The sequence below is a fragment of the Prorops nasuta genome, unplaced genomic scaffold, assembly GCF_024137725.1.
Source record: "Prorops nasuta isolate Cenicafe-Biocafe unplaced genomic scaffold, Cenicafe_Pnas_1.2 PNAS00009, whole genome shotgun sequence".
Classification (NCBI taxonomy): domain Eukaryota; kingdom Metazoa; phylum Arthropoda; class Insecta; order Hymenoptera; family Bethylidae; genus Prorops; species Prorops nasuta.
Window position 1 is genome coordinate 8,249,624 of NW_027116806.1, and position 25,733 is coordinate 8,275,356.

The 25,733-nt window shown below is 38.3% G+C and overlaps 3 protein-coding genes across 6 annotated transcripts in view; 1 reads left to right on the top strand and 2 right to left on the bottom strand.

Annotated features, from left to right (window-relative positions):
• The window catches only part of zip (myosin heavy chain 10), a 31,728-nt gene extending 11,578 nt beyond the window's left edge, over positions 1–20,150 (top strand). The window contains exons 3-11 of one of the 3 annotated variants that reach the window (XM_066732162.1): positions 4,643–4,799; positions 4,913–5,031; positions 9,143–9,166; positions 9,620–9,658; positions 11,956–12,048; positions 12,128–12,290; positions 12,396–13,732; positions 13,835–17,370; positions 17,908–20,150. In XM_066732162.1, coding sequence (XP_066588259.1) covers positions 4,643–4,799; positions 4,913–5,031; positions 9,143–9,166; positions 9,620–9,658; positions 11,956–12,048; positions 12,128–12,290; positions 12,396–13,732; positions 13,835–17,370; positions 17,908–18,034 — 5,595 coding nt within the window. In that variant the 3' untranslated portion in view covers positions 18,035–20,150. The remainder of the gene's footprint in view (positions 1–4,642; positions 4,800–4,912; positions 5,032–9,142; positions 9,167–9,619; positions 9,659–11,955; positions 12,049–12,127; positions 12,291–12,395; positions 13,733–13,834; positions 17,371–17,907) is intronic. The other 2 variants (XM_066732163.1, XM_066732164.1) reach the window with 2 other exon arrangements.
• On the bottom strand, positions 19,288–21,410 carry LOC136776555 (26S proteasome non-ATPase regulatory subunit 10-like). The gene is made up of 4 exons (XM_066732172.1): positions 21,175–21,410; positions 21,009–21,107; positions 20,441–20,723; positions 19,288–20,358 (listed from the first exon to the last, which is right to left on the bottom strand). The coding sequence occupies exons 1-4, from the start codon at positions 21,280–21,282 to the stop codon at positions 20,165–20,167; spliced, it is 684 nt and encodes a 227-aa protein (XP_066588269.1). The 5' UTR covers positions 21,283–21,410; the 3' UTR covers positions 19,288–20,164.
• A 280-nt stretch (positions 21,411–21,690) lies between these two features.
• TRAM (translocating chain-associated membrane protein 1) lies at positions 21,691–25,713 on the bottom strand. 2 transcript variants are annotated; one of them, XM_066732171.1, is made up of 8 exons: positions 25,577–25,713; positions 24,149–24,565; positions 23,197–23,376; positions 23,002–23,117; positions 22,718–22,930; positions 22,360–22,469; positions 22,002–22,289; positions 21,691–21,923 (listed from the first exon to the last, which is right to left on the bottom strand). In XM_066732171.1, exons 2-8 carry the CDS (start codon positions 24,542–24,544, stop codon positions 21,829–21,831), a joined length of 1,398 nt encoding a protein of 465 aa, XP_066588268.1. In that variant the 5' UTR covers positions 24,545–24,565; positions 25,577–25,713; the 3' UTR covers positions 21,691–21,828. The 2 variants fall into 2 exon arrangements, with proteins under 2 accessions (XP_066588268.1, XP_066588266.1); XM_066732169.1 differs by lacking the exon at positions 25,577–25,713 and adding an exon at positions 24,940–25,047.
• Between the last annotated feature and the right edge of the window lie 20 nt (positions 25,714–25,733).

The following is a 25,733-nucleotide window of genomic DNA, read 5'->3' on the forward strand; positions in this document are numbered from 1 at the left end:
CTTAATTACCGTGGCCAAAAGCAGAATCTAATTTACCTGTACACCATTATTTTTTATCATCATCACTATCGTTGTCGTTTATCTGCTACGCTATTTTGACAATAAATGTTCAATAAATCAACTTGACGAAAGAATGCATTTATCGTGGAGATATTTATTCAATTAAATCCTCTTAAATTAATCCAAGACCTAAGCCTTATCTGAGCTTTAAAAGCTTTGTTTGTTTTTTCTACCATCTGTATTTTCTATGGTAGTCTATATATATTTATTTATAGACTATAGAAGTTGTGAAAGTACAGTTTTAAAAATTTGAAAGATTATTCAATTTTTAGAGACGCGAGCAAGCAGCTGTTTATAGAAAATTTGCTGGACAAGCTACTTGGAGTCATCGATTACAGTGGATTTTCTCAGAAATCACTTCCAATCGACGATTTGCGTCATTTTTTAAAGATAGCTTTTTCAACCAAACGCGCATGTTTACAGCGTATCGTATCAATTATTACCTCTATTGATATAGCACATTATTATTTACAGCCGTTTGAAACGACTTTATCGGATTTTCGAATATGAGCTATATACGTGCAATCTCGTCGCTGCTCGTCACTGGTGCAAGCTTACGATAAAAAAAAATAGTATTTTTTGTCGGTCCAACAAGATGATTCATCGAGGCTTGCCTTGCCACGATGCGAGGAGGGTAGCCCATATAAAGTAAAGATATACGTAGGCGTTGAAAATGAGACTTTCTGAAAATGTGTCGAATTACGTAGCGTCAGCTTAACCAATATCCTGAAAGATACGAAGCGCGAGATCATTGTCTTTTTTTATGTTAAAAAGTTAGCCAAAGTCGAACGATCCAATGCTTCGAGACTGTTGAAGCATGTATCGATCGATATAGACGCGTTTATAGATCATACAATGGCACCTCGATCGTCGTGACGACGAAAAAGGTCAACTAACTTTGATATCCTTCGTCTCACTTTATTTCAAGCAGCTTCGACGTGTATGATAAATATTATTCTATTTTTTGTTATCGTTATTCGTGACACTTTCGATAATTAAGTGCAATTGTTGGTAAAATACTCAAAGATGGAATACTAGGAAGAAAGGCCAGGCCCTCGCAGCCAGCAGAGAGCAGAAGAGCGATAAGATTTATCATTCGTACGAGGGGATAAACTTGCATGTGCGCGCGCTTCCGCTCCCATAGTCATTATAACAACCAGAGTGCAAATGATATTCGTTCATCTACCTCTACATTCTTGCTCGCGTACGCATACTTATGCCGTTGCAAATAAGGACCTCATTGTCGAATTATAAATGTAGCTCGAACGAATCAGCGCACGATGAAGACAGGTTTTGTCTGAAAATCATCATCAGAGATCTTGTATATAGTCAATCTTTTCCATTCTGCTATTTCAATTGCACATTGTAAATCCCCCCCCCTCCCCACTTTAAAAAGTAAAAGTAAACCCAAAAAAGTGGATTAACTTTTGAAGAAATAATTTTACTCCTGGTGCAATCGTAGACTTTGGCCTTGGAATTCGCATAAATCAATGCAGAAGTCGTGTCTTCGCTGTTAATTAATTGGACGCGCGTGCGTGCGTGCGTGCGTGCACATAGACTCATAATAAATCCATCCACGAAAATCGTCGTCTCTTCTTAATCGAGCGAGTAACATTGCGATATAGAAACGTCACGCTTAAAGATTATTTTCCCAGCAGTTATTCAGTTTACTACACAGTTTAGTATTTCCAAGATAGATCGAGCATAACACGGTCATCACAATCACACGGTCACTGCAGCTAGCATTCCGTGCAGATATTCGCTGCTATGAATAGTGCGAGAAAAAAATACCTCACGAATGATTGATCCGAAAAACACTCATTTAATTAGGAAAAGAAGAAAGGGTTTGAGAATCTCGTAAAGAGAGGCGTAGACGCTGGTCAATGATGCATTCTTGCACGAGCGATCGATGATTCTGTCTAGCGTCGCCGTCGCTGCCGACTCGTCCCACTGCCAGTTGCCACCAGCCGAGTTCCTTCACACTTCGACTCATCCCGCCACGTTTCCACACCCTTTCTCACTTTTTTGCAAAGAGTTCTCGATAAGTCCCCAAAGTACGCACGCGTGCAAACCTTTTTCCAACTTTTATACAGACACCAGCCGATATACTGGCGTTAGAACGGGTTCAATTGAAAACGTGTATCACCCTCGATATTTCGGTTCCCTTGTGGAAAATCAATAGAATTGTACAAAAAAGTAACGCGTTGTTTTTGTTGTATTCTAGAGAAATTTTCTTTAAATTTGTTTTTTGTTAATTGTATTAATATGCTCTGTAACGAGACTAGAAACGATTCTTGGAATATTAAATAAAAAAGATTATAATATGAAGAGTGTACACGTTTTCAAATTTACATGGTCTATATATATATATTCCACTAATTCTCCCTCTGCACAAAAAGAAAATATTTGTTTACCTCTTCTGCTCCAGGAATAATAATCGTTATGATTCTCCCCGCGAGATTCACGAGCTTCCCATTCATGCCTCGAAACCAGAATGAATTTCATTGCGAGAGGAAAGAAAAGAAGAAGAAGAGGAAGAGTCAAGGTCGCGATCCACGATTTAGGGGAGTGGCTCTCTCGGTAGATGGGATGCTAAACTCTGCGTCGTCGTCGCCGCGCACCATTCGTTCGTGCAAACCAAAACACAAGAGGATAGACAAAGAAGCAACTTTCTTGCAACTCTTGTTATAACTCAATTCCAAACAATCGCTTTCTTAGAAAGTTTCTTTCAATTTACTAGCCAAAGTTTCTCGAATAGAAACATAATCTGTTTGAGAGGCAAAAAATATTCTAAGAAATTATGCCACTTTATTTACTCAATCATCGATCCTCTCTCGCGCACAAGCCGCTCTGTCTTCTTATCACCCTCTCTACCAATTATGTCAATCTACAATTGAAATAAAATAATAATACTTTGCAGTGTAAAAAAGCGCGAATAAAGACACAACAAAATACATGAAATCTACATATTTTTCACAACTCGTGCGATTAATAATCCCCTTAATATCGCTCACTTGAATGTCTCCCCCCTCCCCCCCCCCCCCCATACGTTTATATTTAATATCGCAAATAATTTAATATAATTAATAGGATTCTACAGTTTTAGCTCCACTGAGAATAAGATAAGAAGGGATCATTGTACACGCATATATATATATATATATATATATGCACAGGGAAATATAAGCTCTTCCCGATCTAAACGGGATTAAATGCGAATCGAGGCAACGACGCGGGGCGTACCTCCGTGCATCGATCCTACATAGAACAAGATCAATGTGTAGGGCCAATCGCTGCTTTCTCCTCCAGAGTTCGATTCTCATTGATCCGTCGTCGAATGATGAACGAGCACGATAAATACCCGTGCTTAGCTTGATTTCTCTGAAATTACTCGGAAGGGAAATAATAAGGTGGGCACCGGTGAGGTGCTGCGCGAGCCTATATATACATGTATACACTAACAACGCGTATAGCGGACTTCGAATATTCGATTGAGTTCGATGCATATAGCACATACGTTGAGCAATATATATATGCCCGCATGGAAGAGCAACGCACGCGATTTTCCGCAACTTGCGGCGAGAGTGAAAGGTGAGTCCCGTGTTGTTGCTGCTGACCCGATTCTTCGCTACGAGCTTGTCGCCTGCCTTTTCCTAAACCGTTATTAACACTTCTAACGAAGCCGACGGCGGGCTGATTCATATTCGATCGATCGGTCCACGGACCAAAGAAACTCGCCTGGAAAAACTCCCGCGAGCTCGTTATAGCTTTTCTCGAACGATAAATTCTCCACTAACGCTGAAGACAGTATATATAGTCACTCTGCAAGACGCAAGCTCCGTCAGAATTGACTGGGTTCCCTCCAAAGTGAAAAATCTCGATAAATTTTTTTCTCCACGGTCCCGTGAAGGATTTTTTCTTAGGATTTTCACTCAAGAGCAGAGTTTATCCTAGGAGAGTGGAGTTCGAGAGGGGATCCGTGATTGCGCGCAGACGAGGGATTTAGGCGTCTACATTCCTCATTATAAATATATATGCATGCGCCGCGCCGCGACGTCGCCGACGCCCCCCGTCTCTTGCACCCCTCCCCCTCTACCCTACGTCTCTCCTCCTCGAGAATCGACTCGCGAAACGAGCTGCTATACCTCTCTTCTTCGCCGGATCCTTCTTTCGTCGAACGTCTCGCGCACCCAACCTTATCTCACGGTGCAACCTCTTCTTTCTCCCCCCCCCCCCCTCTTAAAAATCATACTCGACTCTGGTGCGATCCGCATCGGAAAACCTCCCCTTCGATTCATCATCCACAGAGACACAACAACGACCAAGTACCCCGATCAATCGCAAATCACCGAAGAAATTATAATAGCCACCATTATGCATCTCGGAGTATACAGTTGAAGATAATTGTCATAATTGGATTATCGATTAATTAATAGCGAATACCGAGCAGTAGGCCGAGACTCTTATTTGCAGCACGAGCTAATTGGAATTCGTTAAAATATCGCTGAGATAATTTCATTGATATATATTATATATATATATGTGTATATGAATTAATTGGTTTATCTTGTTTGTGTTACAGACGTATTCCGGCCTTTTCTGCGTAGTCGTAAATCCCTACAAAAGACTGCCAATTTATACAGAGAAAATCATGGAGAGGTACAAGGGTATCAAGAGGCACGAGGTACCACCACACGTATTTGCTATCACAGACACTGCATACCGTTCCATGTTGCAAGGTAAGTCAAATTGCTTGACTCGCGTCACCCTGGTTCTGCACATATATATATACATATATATGCTTCTGGAGGAACGGGTTGGAAGAGCCGAATTTTTCACGTATCTTTTGCAGATCGAGAGGACCAATCAATCTTGTGCACCGGCGAGTCCGGAGCTGGTAAAACGGAAAACACGAAGAAAGTCATTCAGTATTTGGCCTACGTCGCTGCCTCCAAACCCAAATCGAACGCGGTAAGTTATTTTCCAGCGCAACGTTCGGAAGATAAATTAGCTACTACGATCTTACAAACGCCTTTTATTTCTATATACTCGCTGCAAAACTATATCTATATATTTATGTATATATAGACAAGTTGTCGAGGTGGACCCTATCACGAAGACTCGACCATATGAAATGCCAATTGATTTTTCAGAACATTTTTATATTACTGAGCTTAGTGTCTTCTCTGCAAGGGATTCTACTGGAAAAGTTGCGAAACGTTGAAGAGGACACGAAGAGCACTCGCAACACTCGCTCGCAGGAAATTAAATTTCACGCTGCGTGGTTTATACCGCTGCAGGAAATTTCACCTCAATTCCTAATTCTCGCCCAATAGCGCTCCTCCCACGAGTCGCTCTCTTATCCATCATCGATGCACCACGAAGAGGAGAATTTGAATGATTTTCTCACACGCTAATCAAAGCCGAAGCTATGGTCAAAGCGATACGCGACAGTTTCAATTCTCGCTGATTGACGCTGTGCGTTAGCATCGCGTGCCTGTGTATACAGTGCTTTCTTTGTTGCCTTCTCCCTGCAGTCTAATCTTCAATGTAAACTGTAGCGTCATTAATTTATAGGCAGATATACAAAATGGCACACAGATGCAGTCGAAAACTCTTGCAAACTGCGCAAAAGAATAATGACTTCTTTTGTGAGAAAATCTCCCGAGATAGCAACGAGACGCAGCAGCTCTCTCGTCATTTGTCCATAGACTATATACGTGTTCTATCTTTAACTCGTCTTTTTTCTTCGCTTTATTTCTATTACAATCCTACGTGCCTCTGGACCTCGAAGATATTCTCAAGAAACCGATCAAGAGTAATTGTAAATCTGGCTACGAGGATGCACTCTCATATCTGATTCGTATAATTCTTGTATCTTCCTGAAGAGTCCATGCACACTGGAGGAAAAAGTGTCTTCGTCGTGGTCGATGAAGAAGAACGCAGGATTCCGCTCCACTCGGAGCGATGGTTATCAGCAGGCATATAGACGCTAAATCTTACATCAGTACAGTATCGAAATATAATTATCATGATTTTACATATCATAAAACACTTTCCCAGACATGTTTTGACATTGGAATATTCATGAGCCTACTCTGGTATAAATCACTGGAGCGTTGTAAATTATTTGTCACGATGCAGCAGGGATGAAGCGACGCAGCATTTGCCAACTTTATTCCGTTTCTCCTCTGACAGTCGGCGACAAAATTCCACGGACCTACTGTACGCGGTGTATTTGTGCACCGAGAGACTCGAGGACTAAAGTTGTTGCCAATTTTTCCACGTTGTTATTCAATTAGTCAAACTTTTCTCTCCAGTTGCGTTGCAACTATTTGTTTGGTGCACAATAATGCTACTCGCTGCTATAACTCTTATCGTTCACCGTCCTGCTGCTCTCTTTCGCTACCCTATTATGGCCTGTGCGTCTCGCTCAACCAGCAACCAATGACGCTTAATCAAAGTTCAAATACTCGAGCCTCTTAACGCACGTGCATCCTTCCACTGTAATTTAGACACTGTACTTTCGAGAATTAAACCTAATTCGTCTTATCTTGTCGTTGAATGAGACAATTAAATATATTCTATTCTATATTATCAAAATTATAAAAACTACAGATTTTGCATCAATCGTTGTACATCAAAGGTGCTGCATAAATGTGAGTGGAATTGGTTGAAAATTCTACTACAAAGATTATGGCGAGGTCGAAACATTTGTCCTGCTGCATATAACATCTAATTGGCTGATTCTGCACAGATGTTCTTATTGGTCCATCTGCGTCCTTTACACGTTTCATTTGGGCAAATCTAGTTTTACACCTTCGACCAATCTGTGATTATTAACCTTTTTCACCAGAGCTGCTGCAGGATGGTGCTATCGAGGTCGTAAGATCCTTAACACAATTTCTGTCATTCCCTACAGACTGTGTAGAATTGCACCGCACAGATGAAAGGAGGCTTGACCTGCATCATTATTACCTAATGAATCTCTAAGATGTGCAGAGATAATCGGTAGATCACAGTCGCCGGCGTCGATTGATTTTTCGAGCTGGTTCGAAGGACCCGTCCTTTTCCAGATATAAACGATCCACTTATCTTCAGTGGCGGAGCGACGACGCAATCGTCAGTTCTTGAATCACACGCGTGACTCATCTCGCGCGAAAACAACGCATAAGATAATCTTCGATATATGGACCTGTAAATATACCGATCTTTCGTCATTATAATTCCTCGTGATTTAACCTCGGCCACGGGCCAGCGCGCCAAATCAGAAAATTTCTTTTTCCTCTTCTCAATGTCTTAATAATTCTTTCCCCTCGACATTCGATATCTATATATATATATATATATATATAATCTATTTGAACTCCGATTAATTCACAAGAGTGCTTTATTAATGGAAAATCTTTCGTTTTCTCTCACTATGAAATGTAAGATGTGTTTGCATAAAAATTAATGTTAAAATAGTTTTTTTCATTGAAAACTAAAAATTCAGCAAATATTTCTCTCCTTATCTAACTTTATTATTTCGAACAATTCTAATGATCATCGATTGATTCTCTACGTTTCCGTATCGATCATCAATGGTCGCACACATGTACATATACACATTCTTCAATCTTTATTCTCAATAATTCACCAGGCAGAAATTCAGACGTCCTCGACGAATCCCGTGGTTGATCAAACGAGTACAGGCCAACCTCGATTTTTCTCCTGCAATAAATACAGTGCTGATTCTTCGTAAAAATAAATTAGAATATTTTTTTAAATGAAAAGAAATCAACCCCTCCCCCTCCGGTTAATTAAATAAGCGAGGACTGATTAATTTTATAGTAGTTATCGTTGGATAAAGATCGAATACAGAGACTTTGGTATGGTTCAATGATTTAATTGGTTAGATTAATTAAGTATATATATCAAATAAGCACCACACGCACGTACACAGATAAATCTGTGGACTGTTTGGAAAAGCGCAACGTAATTACCAAAGTTACTTAGTAAGTAAATACTTGATATGCGTTAGGAGTAAAGAATAAGAGGGGGGGGGGGGGGTGAGGGTGTATATATCGGAGGGAGATGTTAGATGTTTAGTGCTCATTTTGCCCGATGGCCCGAGGCCATTATGGAATGCGTATCAGATAATAAGTATAAAATGTGTAAAACGAGAACGCTCGCGATACGATGACTGCACACTACACGCAATATTGCACACCGGGTGCATTATCGTTTTACCTTCGTTCACGACCAGCACATTCCTAATCGTTTCGCATGCACGTAGACGCAAAAATTAGTTTGCTTGTTTTTAGAGCCGTCACGCTGCCTTGCATAAAGTGTCAAATTTTACTTATTTTTTTTTTGTTCATGTTGTTGTTGTTTTTAATTTTGTAGCTTTGAGATAACTCGTAAATAAAGCCTGCTCCTATTTATCGCTAATCCTTCTCGATACTTGGACGGACGGTTCGATTTGACGAACCAATGAGCTTATCAAGATTTCTTCTGCTGTTACGTGTGCTGCATATAAAAATATTAGTCAGAGTGCTAAGTATTGAGAGGGAAAGAGAGAAAGTCAGCAGATCGTTATCGGATTATAAATTGAAACAATGAATTATTGCTGCGGAAGCTTGGATCTAAGGCGGCTGGCTGGATTGGTCGGAAGAGCAAGCTGATATTATATTCACTTTGCACAATCGTCAGATTTGCTTTCGAGAATCGCAAAAAAAACAAAGCACTTGGCCGGAAGCGATGCTCGAGCAAATTTTTATTAACGAGCACTTTTTAATCACGCACCCCTTTTTCCTCAATATTTTCCTCGACTAATAACATCTCGATCACATTTCGATAAATTTACTGCTCGAAACGTGCCACAATCCCGTTGGTTCTTCTCAGAGAAGAATATAAAAAATTTAAAGACACGTTAAAGAAAACAATTGGTTGTCGTTGAAAGAGAGATAAAAGTGCAATAAATTATAGGTAAATTTTGTAAGAAAACCAAAAACAAAAAAATTCGAAGAAAAGAATCCTGGTCTAATAGTGAAAATTGTTTCATTTTCGGTGCTGACTATTTGGCGGGCGTCCCACCTAGTCTCCAAGTCCGGCATTAATCATAGTAAGTCATCAATGCAAAAAATTAAATATCGAATCGCGTCCAAGACGCAGCAGCAGGCTATAATACCAAGACCTCTTTTTGCTTTTCAACACTGCACTTACTAATCCCGCGCTTGGTTTTGGCCTATTCTAAAGAAAATAGAACAAACAGAGAGAGAGGAAAAAAATTAATACTCGTTTACGCGAGGAAAATTGACAAGCGAATTCTTTCATTTTTGATAAAAAAAAACCTGGACTCATTGCGAGTAGAGAGAAGCTTATCGTAATATCTATTACTGTGTAACAATGATAATAATAGTTGTTGGAGCAGAAATGAGGTAATAATGAGTCAATTTTCTTGCGCGTGATTCGAGATCGCTGACACTTGACTACTTAATGGTGTTTGTTGAAAAAAACTGAAAATGTTATTAGTGTCTAATAAATCTATCATTTTCCTGTTGTATCTACGATCCAGACTGCTGGGAATCTTTCGGACAAGTTTGCGGTAAATAATGTGAGGACCGAAGCTAGAAAATATACATAACGAATTAACAAACTTGGTGTAGTGTTTCTTGTTTGTGTTAGTAGCATGGCGCAAAACCTTTCCTAGGATAACCATCCCTTTGTCAGTGAAAAGACATTTTCTGTCAAACGAGGATAATTGACCTTTCGCTCCAACTATTTTTCTGGTAAATTTGCTTCTTTGGAATAATTGCCTAACTAATGAATTTAAGGAATGGTCATCCTAGCGTATAATTCTTATTGCTCTTCATTAGTCGCTTTGCCATCCAACTGTAATTATTGCTCAGTATTCATTGTACAGTCGTGCCAAGTTAACATCCAACCAATCATTCGTTTCGCGTTCTCGTCAGATGTCCAAGTCCAAGATATCCAATAGCGCAGCTGTATTCATATAAATTGTCGCTGGGCTTGCTCGTTAATCGTCTATGATAGAACTTGAGAAAAAGCACTGCATATTTTATTCATTAACCTTGTGTTTTCTTAAGAGGTATATATATATATATATATATATATATAGAATTTATGTTTGCTAACAATTAACATGTACGGATTGCGTTTTTTTCACATATACGAAAAATATGCTTTATTTTCTTTTGCCTACATATGTATAAATATATATATATATATATATATATATATACTATAGATATATGCATGCAATGCAAGAATCAATTGTAATGGCAAAAGCTTGATACGATTCAAATGTATCCGCCGAATGTGCAATTTTAATAAGAGAGAATTTCGTTTGCCAGGTGTAATAGAGAGCAATGCAAAATGTCCGTTCGTTCGATCTAGTGAAAAAGCAAAGCAACACACTGTTATAGACTGAGAAAGAAAGCCTAGGACAGGGTTTACACGTAGTTGGTCACGGGTGATTTAATAAATCTCGTAGGTACGTGATTCGAATACTTTAAGAACGAGCTCGACACTTCGGTTGATTTTACACTTTGTTTTTAATGCATCGACCAAAGACTCGATTAAGATATTTTTTAGTTTACCATTTATTATTATTATTATATCGATAGATCTAAGAGATTACGAAGTGAAACGACAGTGATGATATGAATACAGCTATTCGTTCTTTAATTCATCCAAATCATCTGCGTTTTTATTTAATGTTTCATCTATTTATACTAGACATCATTAAGCCATTCCATGTTCCATCGTAACTCGTCAAAAGTGATCTCTCACAATATATTCTAATTTTGATCTCTCCGCTTGAAAATAATTCATGAATCAATGCGCTCCAACTTTTTAACGTATTACGAATAATTTCTCTGTTTTCATATTAATCATCGGCTTCCTTTAAGATTAGCTCCAAGTTCTTTTCCTATGTTTAAATAGACAAGACGAGTTAAATTTGATCCTACTGTAACAATAGAGCACATACAGCTCCGATTCAACAGATGTCTCGTTCTTGATCAAAGTTAACTCTTCTTCTCTGTCTCGTGTATCCTTTGTGTTTTCCAATCCATCGATTGTCTCTCATTGAATTCCTACATATTTATTGTACGTAAGCTCAAACTTGTATTGGCATCGTCATCAAACTTAAGTCCAAGCTCATTTAAAAGCTTTAAAGGCTTTGTAATGTCTTTCAATGATTTGTTCAGTTTTTTGTCAGCTATAACTTCAGTAGAGAATTTAATTAACGAATTTTTTACTGAATTCTTTTGTAAATAAAACCAAAGTATTCAGATCAATTTTTAGGATTTTCCATAAATATTTTTGTAACTTTCAATGGATTTGGGAACGCAAGTTCACGCATATACTTATTGGTGTGTTTAAATAAAACGAGCCAAACGTTTAGTGTTTTTATTGTAAACTCACTCGAAATTGAGAGCTACGATTGGTCAGTTTATTTCTGTCAACTGAAAATAACTATTTTCCCGCGTTTCCCATCCAAGAGTGAAATCGTTTCGAATCAGGATTATTCAGGATTTCACGAGCAGTGATCGCTGCATCCTATTGCATTGGGTATATAAGCGCTAAAATTAAGCTGATCGTCGAAGATAAATGAAGGGAATTAACAGGATAGATTAAAAATCGTAGCTCTTACGTGACATTTTCTTCCTTCATGGGACTTCAAGAATCATTACAAATATCCTTACAGCGTGTATGTGTATAGGTTTGCTTCAGCATGAACTGTATAAAACTTTGGCTCGTTCTATTGAAAATTTTCAATTACCTTTAACCTATAAGAATCATGCATCTTATTTTTCTCAATGTTGAAAATTGTGAAGAAAAAATCATCAACTACCGATTTTCTCTAAAATTACATTTTCTTCGCAGGGTGAATTGGAGCAGCAGCTTCTTCAGGCAAATCCCATTCTCGAAGCGTTTGGAAATGCAAAAACAGTGAAAAATGACAATTCGTCCCGTTTTGTAAGACTACATCGTTCTACTAAATTATTTCATATGAAAACTTAATGCCAGCATATTCTTACATTATTTTTTTATTCAGGGTAAATTTATACGCATCAATTTTGATGCGTCCGGTTATATTGCTGGTGCAAACATCGAAACTTACCTTTTGGAGAAATCGAGAGCCATTCGTCAGGCAAAAGATGAAAGAACCTTTCACATATTCTATCAGCTCTTGGCTGGGGCGTCGCCGGAACAGAAAAGTAAGCTCTATGATAGATAATACGATAAGTATATTTGTATAATAAAGAATTAGAAGGAAATTTGGTCGTAGAAGAACTAACGGGTTTTTTCAATTCACTTTACAGAGGAATTTATCTTGGAAGATCCAAAACACTATCCATTCCTTTCGAACGGAGCTTTACCAGTGCCCGGTGTGGACGACTCTGCTGAATTCTTCTCAACCGTAAAATCTATGCACATAATGGGCATGACCAACGAGGATTTCTCATCCATTTTCCGCATTGTGTCGGCAGTGATGCTATTTGGCTCAATGCAATTCCGTCAAGAGAGAAATTCTGACCAAGCGACACTGCCAGATAACACAGTAGCGCAAAAAATTTCTCATCTTTTGGGATTAAGCGTTACCGAAATGACAAAGGCTTTCCTAAAACCGCGAATCAAGGTAGGGAGGGATTTTGTGACAAAGGCGCAAACAAAAGAACAGGTGGAGTTTGCCGTCGAAGCTATCTCGAAGGCCTGTTACGAGAGAATGTTCCGCTGGCTCGTCAACAGAATCAACAGGTCCCTCGACCGAACTAAGCGCCAAGGAGCGAGCTTCATTGGAATCCTTGATATGGCTGGATTCGAAATCTTTGAGCTAAACTCCTTCGAGCAGCTTTGTATCAATTACACGAACGAAAAGCTTCAGCAGCTCTTCAATCACACCATGTTCATCTTGGAGCAAGAAGAATATCAGAGGGAAGGTATAGAATGGAAATTCATTGATTTTGGCTTGGATCTGCAGCCTACGATTGACTTGATCGATAAGCCAATGGGTATTATGGCTCTTTTGGATGAGGAATGCTGGTTCCCTAAGGCTACCGATAAGACCTTCGTGGAAAAACTCGTCGGAGCACACAGCGTTCATCCGAAATTCATGAAAACTGATTTCCGCGGAGTGGCTGATTTCGCCATTATCCATTACGCCGGTAAAGTCGATTATTCCGCTGCCAAATGGTTAATGAAGAACATGGATCCGCTAAACGAGAATGTTGTCAGTCTCCTGCAAGCTTCCCAAGATCCATTTGTCTGTCACATTTGGAAAGATGCCGAAATCGTTGGCATGGCGCAGCAAGCACTAACCGATACACAATTCGGAGCTCGTACCAGGAAGGGAATGTTCAGAACTGTGTCACAACTATACAAAGAGCAATTAGCTAAATTAATGGTGACATTGCGTAATACCAACCCGAACTTTGTAAGATGTATTATTCCTAATCACGAAAAGAGGGCTGGAAAGATAGATGCTCCGCTGGTTCTTGATCAATTGAGGTGCAACGGTGTCTTGGAGGGAATCCGTATTTGCAGACAAGGCTTCCCTAACAGAATCCCATTCCAGGAATTTAGACAGCGTTACGAACTGCTTACACCAAATGTTATACCTAAAGGTTTTATGGATGGCAAGAAGGCTTGTGAAAAAATGGTATGTTTTATCAGATATTATTTAGTCTTTTATCTCACTTTAAGTGATAATAAATTATTGTATTTATTAATAGAATACTAAATTGTCATTTTTTTCTTTTAGATACAAGCACTGGAGTTGGATCCAAATTTGTATCGTGTCGGGCAGTCAAAGATCTTCTTCCGTGCCGGTGTCTTGGCTCATCTTGAGGAAGAAAGAGATTACAAAATTACCGATTTGATTGTCAACTTCCAAGCTTTCTGTCGAGGATTCTTGGCACGAAGAAACTATCAAAAACGACTGCAGCAACTGAACGCCATTCGCATCATTCAAAGAAATTGCGCTGCTTACTTAAAACTTCGCAATTGGCAATGGTGGAGATTGTACACCAAAGTCAAGCCCCTTTTGGAAGTGACGAAGCAGGAGGAGAAGCTCACACAAAAAGAGGACGAGCTCAAGCAGGTCCGGGATAAATTAGAGATGCAACTGCATTCTGCGCAGGAATACGAGCGGAAATATCAACAGGCGATCGAGGAGAAGACGATGTTGGCTGAGCAGCTACAGGCGGAAGTTGAGCTTTGTGCTGAAGCCGAGGAGATGAGAGTGAGACTGGCAGCGAGAAAACAGGAGCTAGAAGAAATTTTGCATGACTTAGAAGCTCGTATCGAGGAAGAAGAGGAGAGGAGCACGGCGTTGACACAGGAGAAGAAGAAATTGCAACTTAATATTAGCGATCTCGAGGAGCAACTCGAAGAAGAGGAAGCCGCCAGGCAAAAGTTGCAACTGGAGAAAGTTCAGTGTGACGCGAAGATCAAAAAGTTGGAGGAGGATCTTGCCTTGTCTGATGACACTAATCAGAAATTGGTGAAAGAGAAAAAAATTCTCGAGGAACGAGCCAACGATCTGTCACAGGCCTTGGCGGAGGAAGAGGAAAAGGCGAAGCATCTTTCAAAACTGAAGACCAAACACGAGGCAACTATTGCCGATCTTGAGGAGAGATTGCTAAAGGATCATCAACAACGCCAGGAGGTTGATAGATCGAAGAGAAAGGTCGAGACCGAAGTTTCCGACTTGAAAGAACAAATTTCTGAGAGGAAGGCGCAAGTGGAAGAGCTGCAACTGCAATTAGGAAAACGTGAGGAGGAGCTTAATCAAGTAATGGCAAAGATGGACGAGGAAGGTGCGGCGAAGGCCCAAGCGCAGAAAGCGCTGAGAGAGTTGGAGTCCCAGCTGGCTGAACTCCAGGAAGATTTGGAAGCGGAGAAAGTTGCTAGGAGTAAAGCAGAGAAGCTTAAGCGAGACCTCAACGAAGAATTGGAGGCATTGAAGAATGAATTGCTCGATTCTCTGGATACTACAGCTGCTCAACAAGAACTGAGAAGCAAACGCGAGCAGGAGCTGGCTACCTTGAAGAAAAATCTAGAAGAGGAGACATCGGTGCATGAAGCAACGTGCGCTGAAATGCGCCACAAACATACGCAAGAATTAACAGCTTTGAACGAACAAATAGATGCTCTGAAGAAGGCTAAAGCGGCTTTGGAAAAGGCCAAAGGTGCCCTTGAAGCTGAAAATGCAGATTTGGCCACGGAGCTGAGATCCATCAGTGCGAGCAGGCAAGAGTCCGATCGTAGACGTAAGCAAGCGGAGCAGCAGTTGGCTGAGGTAAACGCTAAACTGGCAGAGGTCGAGAGGGTGAAGCAGGAGCTAGCCGAGAAAGTTACAAAGGTGACGCAGGAGGCCGAGAGTGTGATGCAGCAATTGGAGTCGGCTGAATTAAAGGCATCCGCGGCCTTGAAAGCTTCGACCACCTGTGAATCTCAATTTACCGAGCTCCAGCAACAACTGGAGGAAGAAACCAGGCAAAAGCTCGCGTTAAGCTCGAGGCTGCGAGCTCTGGAAAGCGAGAAGGAGGGTCTGCACGATCAAATCGAAGAAGAGGAGGAGGCTAAACGCGCTCTCGATAAACAAGTTCAGAGTCTGAATCTTCAGTTGGCCGAGGCGAAAAAGCGTATAGAGGTGGAGGCCGAGGCTGCGCTCGCCGTCGAGGAGGCTAGAAAGCGTTGCATGAAAGACATCGAGGCTCTCCAGCACCAGGTGGAGGAGTTGCAAGCAGCCAACGACAAATTGGACAAATCGAAGAAAAAGATTCAAGCCGAGCTCGAGGACAGTATTATCGAGCTGGAAGTGCAAAGGGCCAAGGTCCTGGAACTCGAGAAGAAGCAGAAGAACTTCGACAAGGTCCTTGCCGAAGAAAAGGCGGTGTCCGAACAGTACGCCGAGCAGCGCGATGCAGCCGAGAGAGAAGCTCGCGAAAAGGAGACCAGAGTCTTGTCATTGACGCGTGAACTGGACGACATGAACGAGAAGGTCGAGGAGCTAGAGAGGGTTCGCCGAGGTCTACAATCGGAATTGGACGAGCTGGTGAACAATCAAGGAACCGCGGATAAGAATGTGCATGAGCTGGAGAAGGCCAAACGAGCTCTGGAGTCTCAGTTGGCCGAGCAAAAGTCACAGGTCGAGGAGTTGGAAGACGAATTACAATTCACGGAAGATGCCAAGCTCAGACTAGAAGTGAACATGCAGGCCATGAAGACTCAATTCGAGCGTGATCTTCAAACGAAGGAGGAGCAAGCCGAGGAGAAACGCAGAGGACTGGTGAAACAATTGCGCGATTTGGAGGCAGAACTGGAGGATGAGAGGAAGCAGCGAGCAGCCGCCATTGCAGCGAAGAAGAAGATGGAAGCTGATTACAAGGACATTGAGCAGCAGCTGGAGATGCATAATAAAGTGAAGGAGGATGCTCTGAAGCATTTGAAGAAGCTTCAGACGCAGATCAAGGACTGCACCAGAGAGACCGAGGAGGCCCGAGCTGCGAGAGACGAATTGGCCGCAGGAGCCAAAGAGACTGAGCGAAGGGTTAAGAGCTTGGAGGCAGATCTCCTACAACTCACCGAGGATTTGGCCAGCAGCGAGCGGGCTAGACGTGCTGCGGAAAACGAGAGAGACGAATTGCAGGAAGAAGTTAACAACAATGCCAGCAAGGGTACCATTATGTTGGACGAGAAGCGTAGGTTAGAGGCCAGAATCGCGGCATTGGAGGAAGAGTTGGAGGAGGAACAGTCCAACGGCGAAGTTGTTATGGATCGCGCTAGGAAGGGACAGATCATGATTGAACAGTTGACGACTGATTTGGCCACTGAACGCTCTTCCACTCAAAAACTCGAGTCCCACAGAATGTTACTCGAGAGACAAAACAAAGACCTAAAGGCGAAGATAGCCGAGCTTGAGACTGCCCAACGCGCCAAGACCAAGGCCACGATACAACAGCTAGAATCCAAGATCAATAATCTTGATGAGCAACTGGAGACCGAGGCGAAAGAGCGATTCGCTCAGCAAAAACTCAACCGGAAACTCGAGAAGAGGTTGAAGGAAATGACATTACAGTTGGAAGACGAGAGGAGGAATGCGGATCAGTATAAGGAACAAGCGGAAAAGATTAATACCAAAGTGAAGGCTCTCAAGAGGCAACTCGATGAGGCGGAGGAAGAGATCAGTAGGCATAAAGCTATGAAGCGAAAAGCCCAACGGGAAATGGACGAAATGTTGGAATCTCAGGAGGAGCTAACGCGCGAAGTGGCGAATCTTAAGAATAAATTAAGGTAATAGCCACTATTCATTCTTTTCCACATTATTTTCGTTCTCTCTTCAATCACTTTATATATCATCGATTCTTTTGCGAAAGAGAGCAATGTACTTTCCTTGATGAGATTAAACCGTGTTAATAAAGCTATGGCTTTATTTTTAAAGGAAGTAAACAACTTCTGAAATGTATAGATGTCAGAAGAGAAAAAATGATTGGTATCCTACCTAAGAGAGTTTTCAGCTAGGAAACAATCCTATTAGTTCCCAGTGTATTAAAGTGAGTTAAATGTTAAGTTTCTGAGTTGTGCGTTTAAGCATTGACCATGGTATCTCCTTTTGGCTGCTTTTTCCCTGTTTGACGTGATATAACGACCCACTTGTCTTGATTATTCCATGATTTGCGTGTGACTTTAATCACAGAGTATTTTTTTCTTGTGCAATAAAGAATATTTCTTTATTAATGATGCTAAGGTGATGAAGAAGCTTGCGTTTCAAAAACCACGCTTCAGTTGAAATTTAAATAGGAATTTAAATGGAATTATTGTTTTTTCTAGGCGCGGCGGCCCTCCATTAAGCCTGAGTTCTGCGAGATTGAAGCGTGGCTCTGTACAAACTGGTGGCTCCGGTGATGATTCCACAACGCAAGACGAAAGTATCGACGGCGAAGATAACGCTAATTGAGAATATGCATCCCGGACAAAAACAGCTAATACGTTGACCGCAAGAAACAATCAACACTTCATGCATAATAAATCGCGCCAGAGCGATCTTCAGTTAATATAGAGTTAGGGTATGCGAAGAGCCAGTGTCAAAGTCAATATGGATTTAAATTAATCCACAGCTCGCTGTTTTAATGGGAAAACAGAGATCATATTCTTTTCATTATGAAAAACTATCTGACAAATCGCTTCGCTACTATATGTATAAGTTTTCGAGCTTTTCTATTGTGCAAACTTCAAGGAGAGACACTTTTTTCGGACTTCCATGTGCACTGGATGATAAACAACAGGAAATAATGTTGTCTTTTTTCCTCTATTTCTTCCCTGTCTCTCTCTCTCTCTCTCCATCTCTCTCTATCTATCTATCTCTCTTTGTTATGATAGGTATATAAATACAATTGCTCTTTTCCCATTAACACACAAACACACAAGATGCCATGAAATTCGCAAAGCTTAAGAAAAGAGGATTTTGTTGAAGGAAGTGTACATAATTTTGCAACTTATTAAATGACCGCCGAGCGGTACAGAACTAAATATAATTTGAGTATCCAAGCTCGTTCAATTTTTTTGTGAATTATAATGTACGAATTATGAGGAAAGAGATAAAGCAATGAGTAAAATAGCAGAATACGAAGCTGCATAATCTTTAACAAATTAATAACACTCTTAGGTAGAATTTAGCGTATTAATGTTTATAATAATAATAATTATTATTATTACATTTTTTATTTTTATCGCTACGGTCAGCATCATCCCACACATTTTATTGCAGTAATTATTAATTATTTTAATAATTCAACTAATATTATGCGCGACTCGTACAGTTATAAGGGAAGAAACTTCGGGGTGGAGCTATTCAAAATGATTATTGTTTAGTTTAGTTTATTATTATTATATACTTCAAGATTATTGCATTCTAGTTTCGTTTTAAAAGGGTCATAGATTTAATGCCGTTTTTCTCCTTTTTTAAACTCATTTTGAGCTTCCCTTTCGCATCTCGAACTTATCACGATTAAAGAATAAAATTTGTATCTATTGCGCTATATCTAAGAATATTATTAGCAAACTATGTGATGTGTACATATGTATATACATGTATATATATGTGTGTACACAAACATGTTTAAAAGAAATCTTTTTACTTTAGCTGTACTTAAAAGCATCTTATATCATCTTTGTTTTTGCTTCGAGTTGAAGGGCTTCTTATTTTCATCAACCTGTTTCTAATGAACTTGCATAACAGCATGCAACTTAAAAATTGCCCAAATAATGTCATAATATAGTATTAAAGTATATCGGAAAAGAGTAAATATAAAAAGAAGTATACATTGAAGCAGGAAACAAAAAAATTGGATTTTATATATATATATATATATCCATGTTTTTACCCAAACATTTTACGAAATTCTTTGTATTCATAAATATGTGACGAATATAAAACTAAACTTAATACATCAATATTATGCGACGGGTAATCATGAAAAATCGGATTTTGAGCTGTGAAGATGTGAATGCTCTTTGGAGGAAAAACTAGTTTGGACTTGAAAGGAATAGTAAAAATGAAGTTCCCTTTGATGGATCACCGGATCCACAATCAGTTTGACATTGAAGACATATGGAATTTTGTTTTTGATAGCAGAGTGCAAACGTGCATTATTTGGTACAGCGTTTATCTAAAACATTGTTAATTGTGTACATAAGTGCGTTGTAAGGGTACTCACTTTTCGCCTCACTATGGTAAAATAAGCATTCTTTTATCAAACACTACAATCAAAGCATTTGATGACAATAGATCTCTATGTAAAAAAAGAGATGTCCGAAGTGAACCGAAAAGTGACCGACCTAGAATAATGTGAATGTTCAGTCTTGAGGAATAACGGAGAAAAGAAAAATCGGTTTGAATCGATAAGCAAGAGTTTTGATACGTTTTATATGGAATGAAAACAAAGGTTATTTGCGTCTTAAATATATAAGAGAGAATATAAACAAAACTTGCGAAAAAAAGAACAAAAAAAAACAAATGAAATACGAAGACATTTTATTTAATCAAATACATATGATGATAAAAATCTACAAAATATAAAACAGATATTTAAGATGATTCTGTTCCCTTGATTTCTTTTAAATCCCTAGCCAATCCACGACTGCAAAGATCTATCGGGGTTTTACATTCTTTATTTGTTAAGTTAATATTTGCCCCAAAATATGCCAACATTTTTGCTTCATTTACGCGGTCTTCTTCACATGCAAGATGCAATGCTGTATTCCCATAAATATCTTGTTGATCTAAAAAATAGGGTCTCTTTACAAAATTTCTAACTACTCATTGCATACATGCTGTAACGTTATTAGATGACTATTTACCGACCTATTTTCGGCTCATATGATAAAAGTAATTTTAAAATTTCGATGTTTCCTTTAGAAGCACACCTGTGTAAAGGTGTAGCACCTCTTTTATCCGCAATATTAATATTTGCCTCATTTTCCAGTAATGACTTGCAAATGTTTTTCCAATTCTTAGAAGCGGCGTATTGAAGAGCCGAATGACCCTCGTCCGTTGTTGTATTTACATTGGCACCCTCAGTAATTAAAGTATTGACTACTTTTTCTCGACCAGCTGACGCAGCCAATATAAGTGGTGTCATATTTGTCTGAAATATTAAGAATTAATTATTTACTATACTTTGACAGCCATGTATTAGAATAAATGTTCCAAGGATTCAGGCACAATTTAGTTTATGGTTGTGAGCATTGCGCTACATAATATTATTTACCACTCAATTTAAAGAAAAATAACATTATTCTGACGGTTGATATACATATAAGGAATTAGTAAACACTTCAAAAATACACATATCTTTACCGTTAAGATTGTTTAATTATTACTAAATATATACACTCAAAACCAATTGAAATTTTCAATGAAAGTAACGTACATCATCTGAAGGATCAACCGGAACGCCCAAAGAAAGTAAATGCCTCACTAAATCATCGTGTCCTCCTAAAGCAGCCCAGTGTATTAGCATTCTACCATTCTAAATAAAAAATTATTTCTCAAAACTAACCTTAAAAAGTTGTTTAGTATAATTTTAAAATACATACAGAATCAGTTTGAGTTTTAAGTTTTTCATTTTCTTCCAGTAAAATTTTTACTGCTGCTGTTTTTCCACGATAGGCAAAATCAAAAGGAGAAACTTCTTGGTTTGACATTTCTTTTAATTTTTACGCTATCACGCTTACTTTGAATTTTAGAGTTTACTATAATTTCTAGGCCTCGTTCATTTACTGGCTGTACCGGCTGTACGGAAAGTAGTAAAACCAGAATGAAGTTCAATAGTTTTCTCTCTATAGTATACTATAGCTAAAATGCCTACGAATTGGCGACGTTGGCGTAGCCACTAGCCAGTCAAAGCCGAGGTAGTGTACATACATACATATGTATGTATGTATAAACATATTCGCATTGATTTTGCTCAAGAGACTAGAAAAATAGAGTCTTTAGTACTCCTTAGCGTCTACTCATGTTTACAATAATAATTGCATACAAATTTTCTGTAAGATAACTAATTTCTAAAATGGAAAATCTACTTTTAATAATATTTATAGTAGTTTTATTTTTCTTAACAATGTAATTAGACAACATCCTTTTATAAAAAGTAGAAAATCTAATTCTAATCTGTGTATTTTATTAAATTTTTTAATTTCATAATATAGGAAAAAATTTAATAAATATTTTTAAAACTTTCAAAATAATATTTATTTAGCTTTTGATATAAATCTGTTTCTCAAATGTTTCTTTGTAGCTTGATCAACCTCTGGTAAATCATCATCCTCAGAAACAGGCTTTTTTCCTAAAATTAAAAATATTAAATAAATGGAAACATTTTCAAATGGGTAAAAAGTAACTTTTAAAAATAATGTATGTTTACCATCTTTCTTTTTCAATTTTTGTTTAGACTTTGTCCTGATAACAACTGGCGCAGCATTTTCTTTTGCATATTTAACTTGTCTCTTAATGAACACATAAAGGAGATGTGCTTGGAAAATTGTAATGATACTTAAAATAGAGTACTGTACTATTGGAGTATTAAAATTGCCTGTAGAGAAATTAAAAGATGGCTCAACTTGATTTAGGCCATACAAGAATACCAATGCTGTCAAGGCAAAAGTTGCAATACGAGCAAAAATGTATATTGCATTGGCTATCAAAAAGGCCACTAAAAAGAAAAATTTTATGTTATGAAAAAACTTCTTAGTAAAATTAATAAGCACATAGTATAATTTTACCTTTTGTATAATTTTCATTCTGATTTATGAAATGGACAAGTCTTGCACCATGCTGAAATGCATCACCTATATAATGAAAAACGAGTAACAGAACGCCCACCTGCTGGAAGCTAGAAATTAATAATTTTTTATTAGGACATCTTTATGGAGTAAATAACACTATATTTTGTTAAGAATGACAAAGAGCAATAATCTTAAGAAGCCCTAAAATTATTAACTGTGTACATTATTTTATACTCCTTCATACTCTGTAATATTTATTCCATCTATTTTCTATATCATTCATATGTTTTTCAGATATTTGTTGATAAAATAGAAATATTATAATATAAAATATACTGCCATAAACAAGTCTTACTTTGAAAAATAAGCTCCAGCTGTAAAAAGTAAACCTGTAGTAGCTAATGCAGCATGTGGTAAGATATTCTCCTTCTTAATTCGTTGAAAATATAATTCAGGGTAACAATGTAGCCAATATGCTAATTGTGTAATAAAGAATAATTTCAATGAAAACGACATTAGTAATGGATAGCTTTCCCATAACTGTGGTAAATTTAGTAATAAGTTTTCCCTGAAAAATACAAGTCATTTGTAAAATTGTTAATATATCATGATTTTTTTTTTATTAATTTTATATCTCACCGAATTATAATATCTATGCCCCAGATGGCAGAAAAGACATAAAACAGTACCAACTGGCTTGATTCATTAAATTTGGCCAGTTTAACCTTGCTTAAATGTAAGCGTTTTGATATTTTCTGTAATAAAAAATTTAATTACTTTTGAATGAGCATTTCATATCAGGAATTAGAAGTAATTTACAAAAAAAATATTTACATCAAATACATATTCCTGGAACACAGCATGCATTACAATTGCAAAGAGAAAGTAAAAGAATACTGCACAAGCATCTTTCCAGCCTGTAGTATACTTATTTGGTACTGGTGGATCTGCACCTTCAGGGGCTTCAACAGTATGATGGATAGCAATAAACATATACGCCCATGGAGATGTAGCCTAAAATACATAATCTCAAGTTAACTATGTTAAATTAAAAATTTGTTCAGCTTAGCAACCATTGTCATGAGTTAAAATTAAATTAAGTTATTAATAACAAACAGTAATTTAGTTCATAGTTTTATCGAATTTCTTCGAGCCGAGTAATAAGGATCTCGGTCGAATTTTTTGTTTTTAATGAGAGATCTGAGTCTCAGATGTACAAATTTTGGGCCTCTCTCGCGTCTCCTTAACTTATTCTCTATCATCGCATGTACGTAATCTTTAAATCTTATTAATATCAATCTCAGACTTTCGTATACTGTTCCGACGGATAGCTTAAAAGCACCGGCTAATTTTGATGAAAAGTGTAAACAAGTAACAACACAGAAAAACAAACCATATGTGTGTCGCCCTAACGCCCCCCCCCCCCCTCTTTATTCCAACTCAAGCCTGCTTATGCCATTTTAAAAAATGGAACTCGTGTGGTGTAGCAAAGCTTATAAAATGATATATAATAATTTAATGTACTAAGCACTTATTCATTTAGTTACTGAAAATAACACCATTACCTAATAATCCATAATGATACTAAAAATTATTTAAAAAACAAAATAATAATGGATATTCTTTTTAATAATAGCAAGTAATAGTTGAAACATATGGATGACATTAAACAAGCTTTATAATTCCAATTTTATTGTAAAACTGTATACTATCTTTTTTATTACTTGTAAATTATTTAAAATATAAAGCAGAACATTATATTTGTATATTAAAAAATTGTACTTGCCTGTATCATCAACCCTATTACAATTACCATTGCAACGCAAGATACAATATCTGCATGATTTTGTATAACAAATTCATGACTGAAAATCGGTGGATTTTTATTGGAATTTTTTCTTGGTTTAATTGCAACCATTTTAGCAGAATTATGCTTTATCGTCTTTTTGACACAACAAATAACACATCTAATTCTTAAAATTATATGAATGGAATACTCCAACAGACTTGACACATCACAACTGATCACAACCGTAACAATCAAAACCCAAGTGTGGAGCGGCAAGGTGGCACAGCAAGTTTGGCTGACAACAGGAGTGTTTTGTGTTTCCTGCAACAAAGCTCCCCCTGGGGGCTGGGACACAGAATTTATGCCCGACGATCTGAATGATCTGACACTCATGACAGTCGTGGTTGGATGAACCTGGACAAAGATGTGGACAAGATTTTAATTTTAAAAGCCTCTATGAGCGACCGCGCGGTCTACCGTGTTTATCATGTGCGCGGTTACCAACTTCTCTATTTGTTTTTATTCTGTTCTATGTATACGCTAGTAAAGTACTTATGCAAATATGCTACACACTTTCTACACCTTTTGCGAAAAGTGTTAAAAGTGTAGTTAAAAAAAATACAGCCCTTAATATAGGGAGAATGTATTGCAATATATGTATAGAAAAACGTTCTCCCCCAACCAAAAATGCTAAATGTTACCGATAGATAACGCTGTTAGTATGCATATGCATTACTACACATTCTCACTTCACTGTTTTTGTTTAGTACTTTATTAGCGTATATTACCAGAGATGAAACGGGAGATTGCTCTTTCTTTCTACCACTCTACTATACATATGTATGTATATAGTGTTTTGTCGTGTCTCGCTTTGCGGACTGCGGTGGCCCAATGTGATCAGAGTGGATTGTAAAAGTCTACAAGCTGAGAAGCTCATCTTCAGCCACGTCAGACGTCGTTTTTAACACTAAAGCATACTATGAATTTAGAAGATTATGATTATGGTGAGGACTGTGAGGAGGCTATTCCACGGAAAACCGTGATGGACTTAAGTAAATATAGAACTTTCAAGGATACACCTGAACGGGTTCAAATGCATGAAGACTTTTTAATTCCGTGCATTACCCTACTTTTAAGAAATCCGATGTAACAATAAAGTTAAGTATTCCGGATGAACTCAGACAGATTGATACAAAATCAAGTTCAAGTGAATGGGAAGGTCAACCTGGTCCGCCTGATGGAAGTCGGTGGTATATTGAACAGATATGTAACCGACTAGATCTAAATATGAAATTTCATACTCCAGAGGATATTTTCTATCAGGGATTGGAAGAGACTCTCGATGTACCAGGCGAACCGTTCTGGATTGATTTCGTATATAATAAAGTAAAGAACATCGGTGTGGATAGGTCAAAATCAGCATACACCAGTAAAACGGACGCAGACAATCTTAACAAGGCGAAGCAATTGAAGGAACACCACCACAGGAATCACACCGATGGCACTCAAAGAGGGACCAACCTAAGGGCCGTATTCAGAGACGTCACTCGAGCTCGACTCGAACTAGAGACTCAACACGATC

Excerpts from the sequence above, each read along its gene's own strand:
- TRAM (XM_066732171.1), bottom strand. The coding sequence starts at position 24,544 with ATGAGTGTCAGATCATTCAGATCGTCGGGCATAAATTCTGTGTCCCAG. Across the intron at positions 22,470-22,717 it reads GCTGGAGCTTATTTTTCAAA|CTTCCAGCAGGTGGGCGTTC; the intron begins GTAAGACTTGTT and ends ATTAATTTCTAG. Across the intron at positions 21,924-22,001 it reads AAAATTGAAAAAGAAAGATG|GAAAAAAGCCTGTTTCTGAG; the intron begins GTAAACATACAT and ends TTTTAATTTTAG.
- LOC136776555 (XM_066732172.1), bottom strand. The coding sequence starts at position 21,282 with ATGTCAAACCAAGAAGTTTCTCCTTTTGATTTTGCCTATCGTGGAAAA. Across the intron at positions 21,108-21,174 it reads TTAAAACTCAAACTGATTCT|AATGGTAGAATGCTAATACA; the intron begins GTATGTATTTTA and ends TTTTTTATTTAG. Across the intron at positions 20,724-21,008 it reads CGGTTGATCCTTCAGATGAT|ACAAATATGACACCACTTAT; the intron begins GTACGTTACTTT and ends TTAATATTTCAG.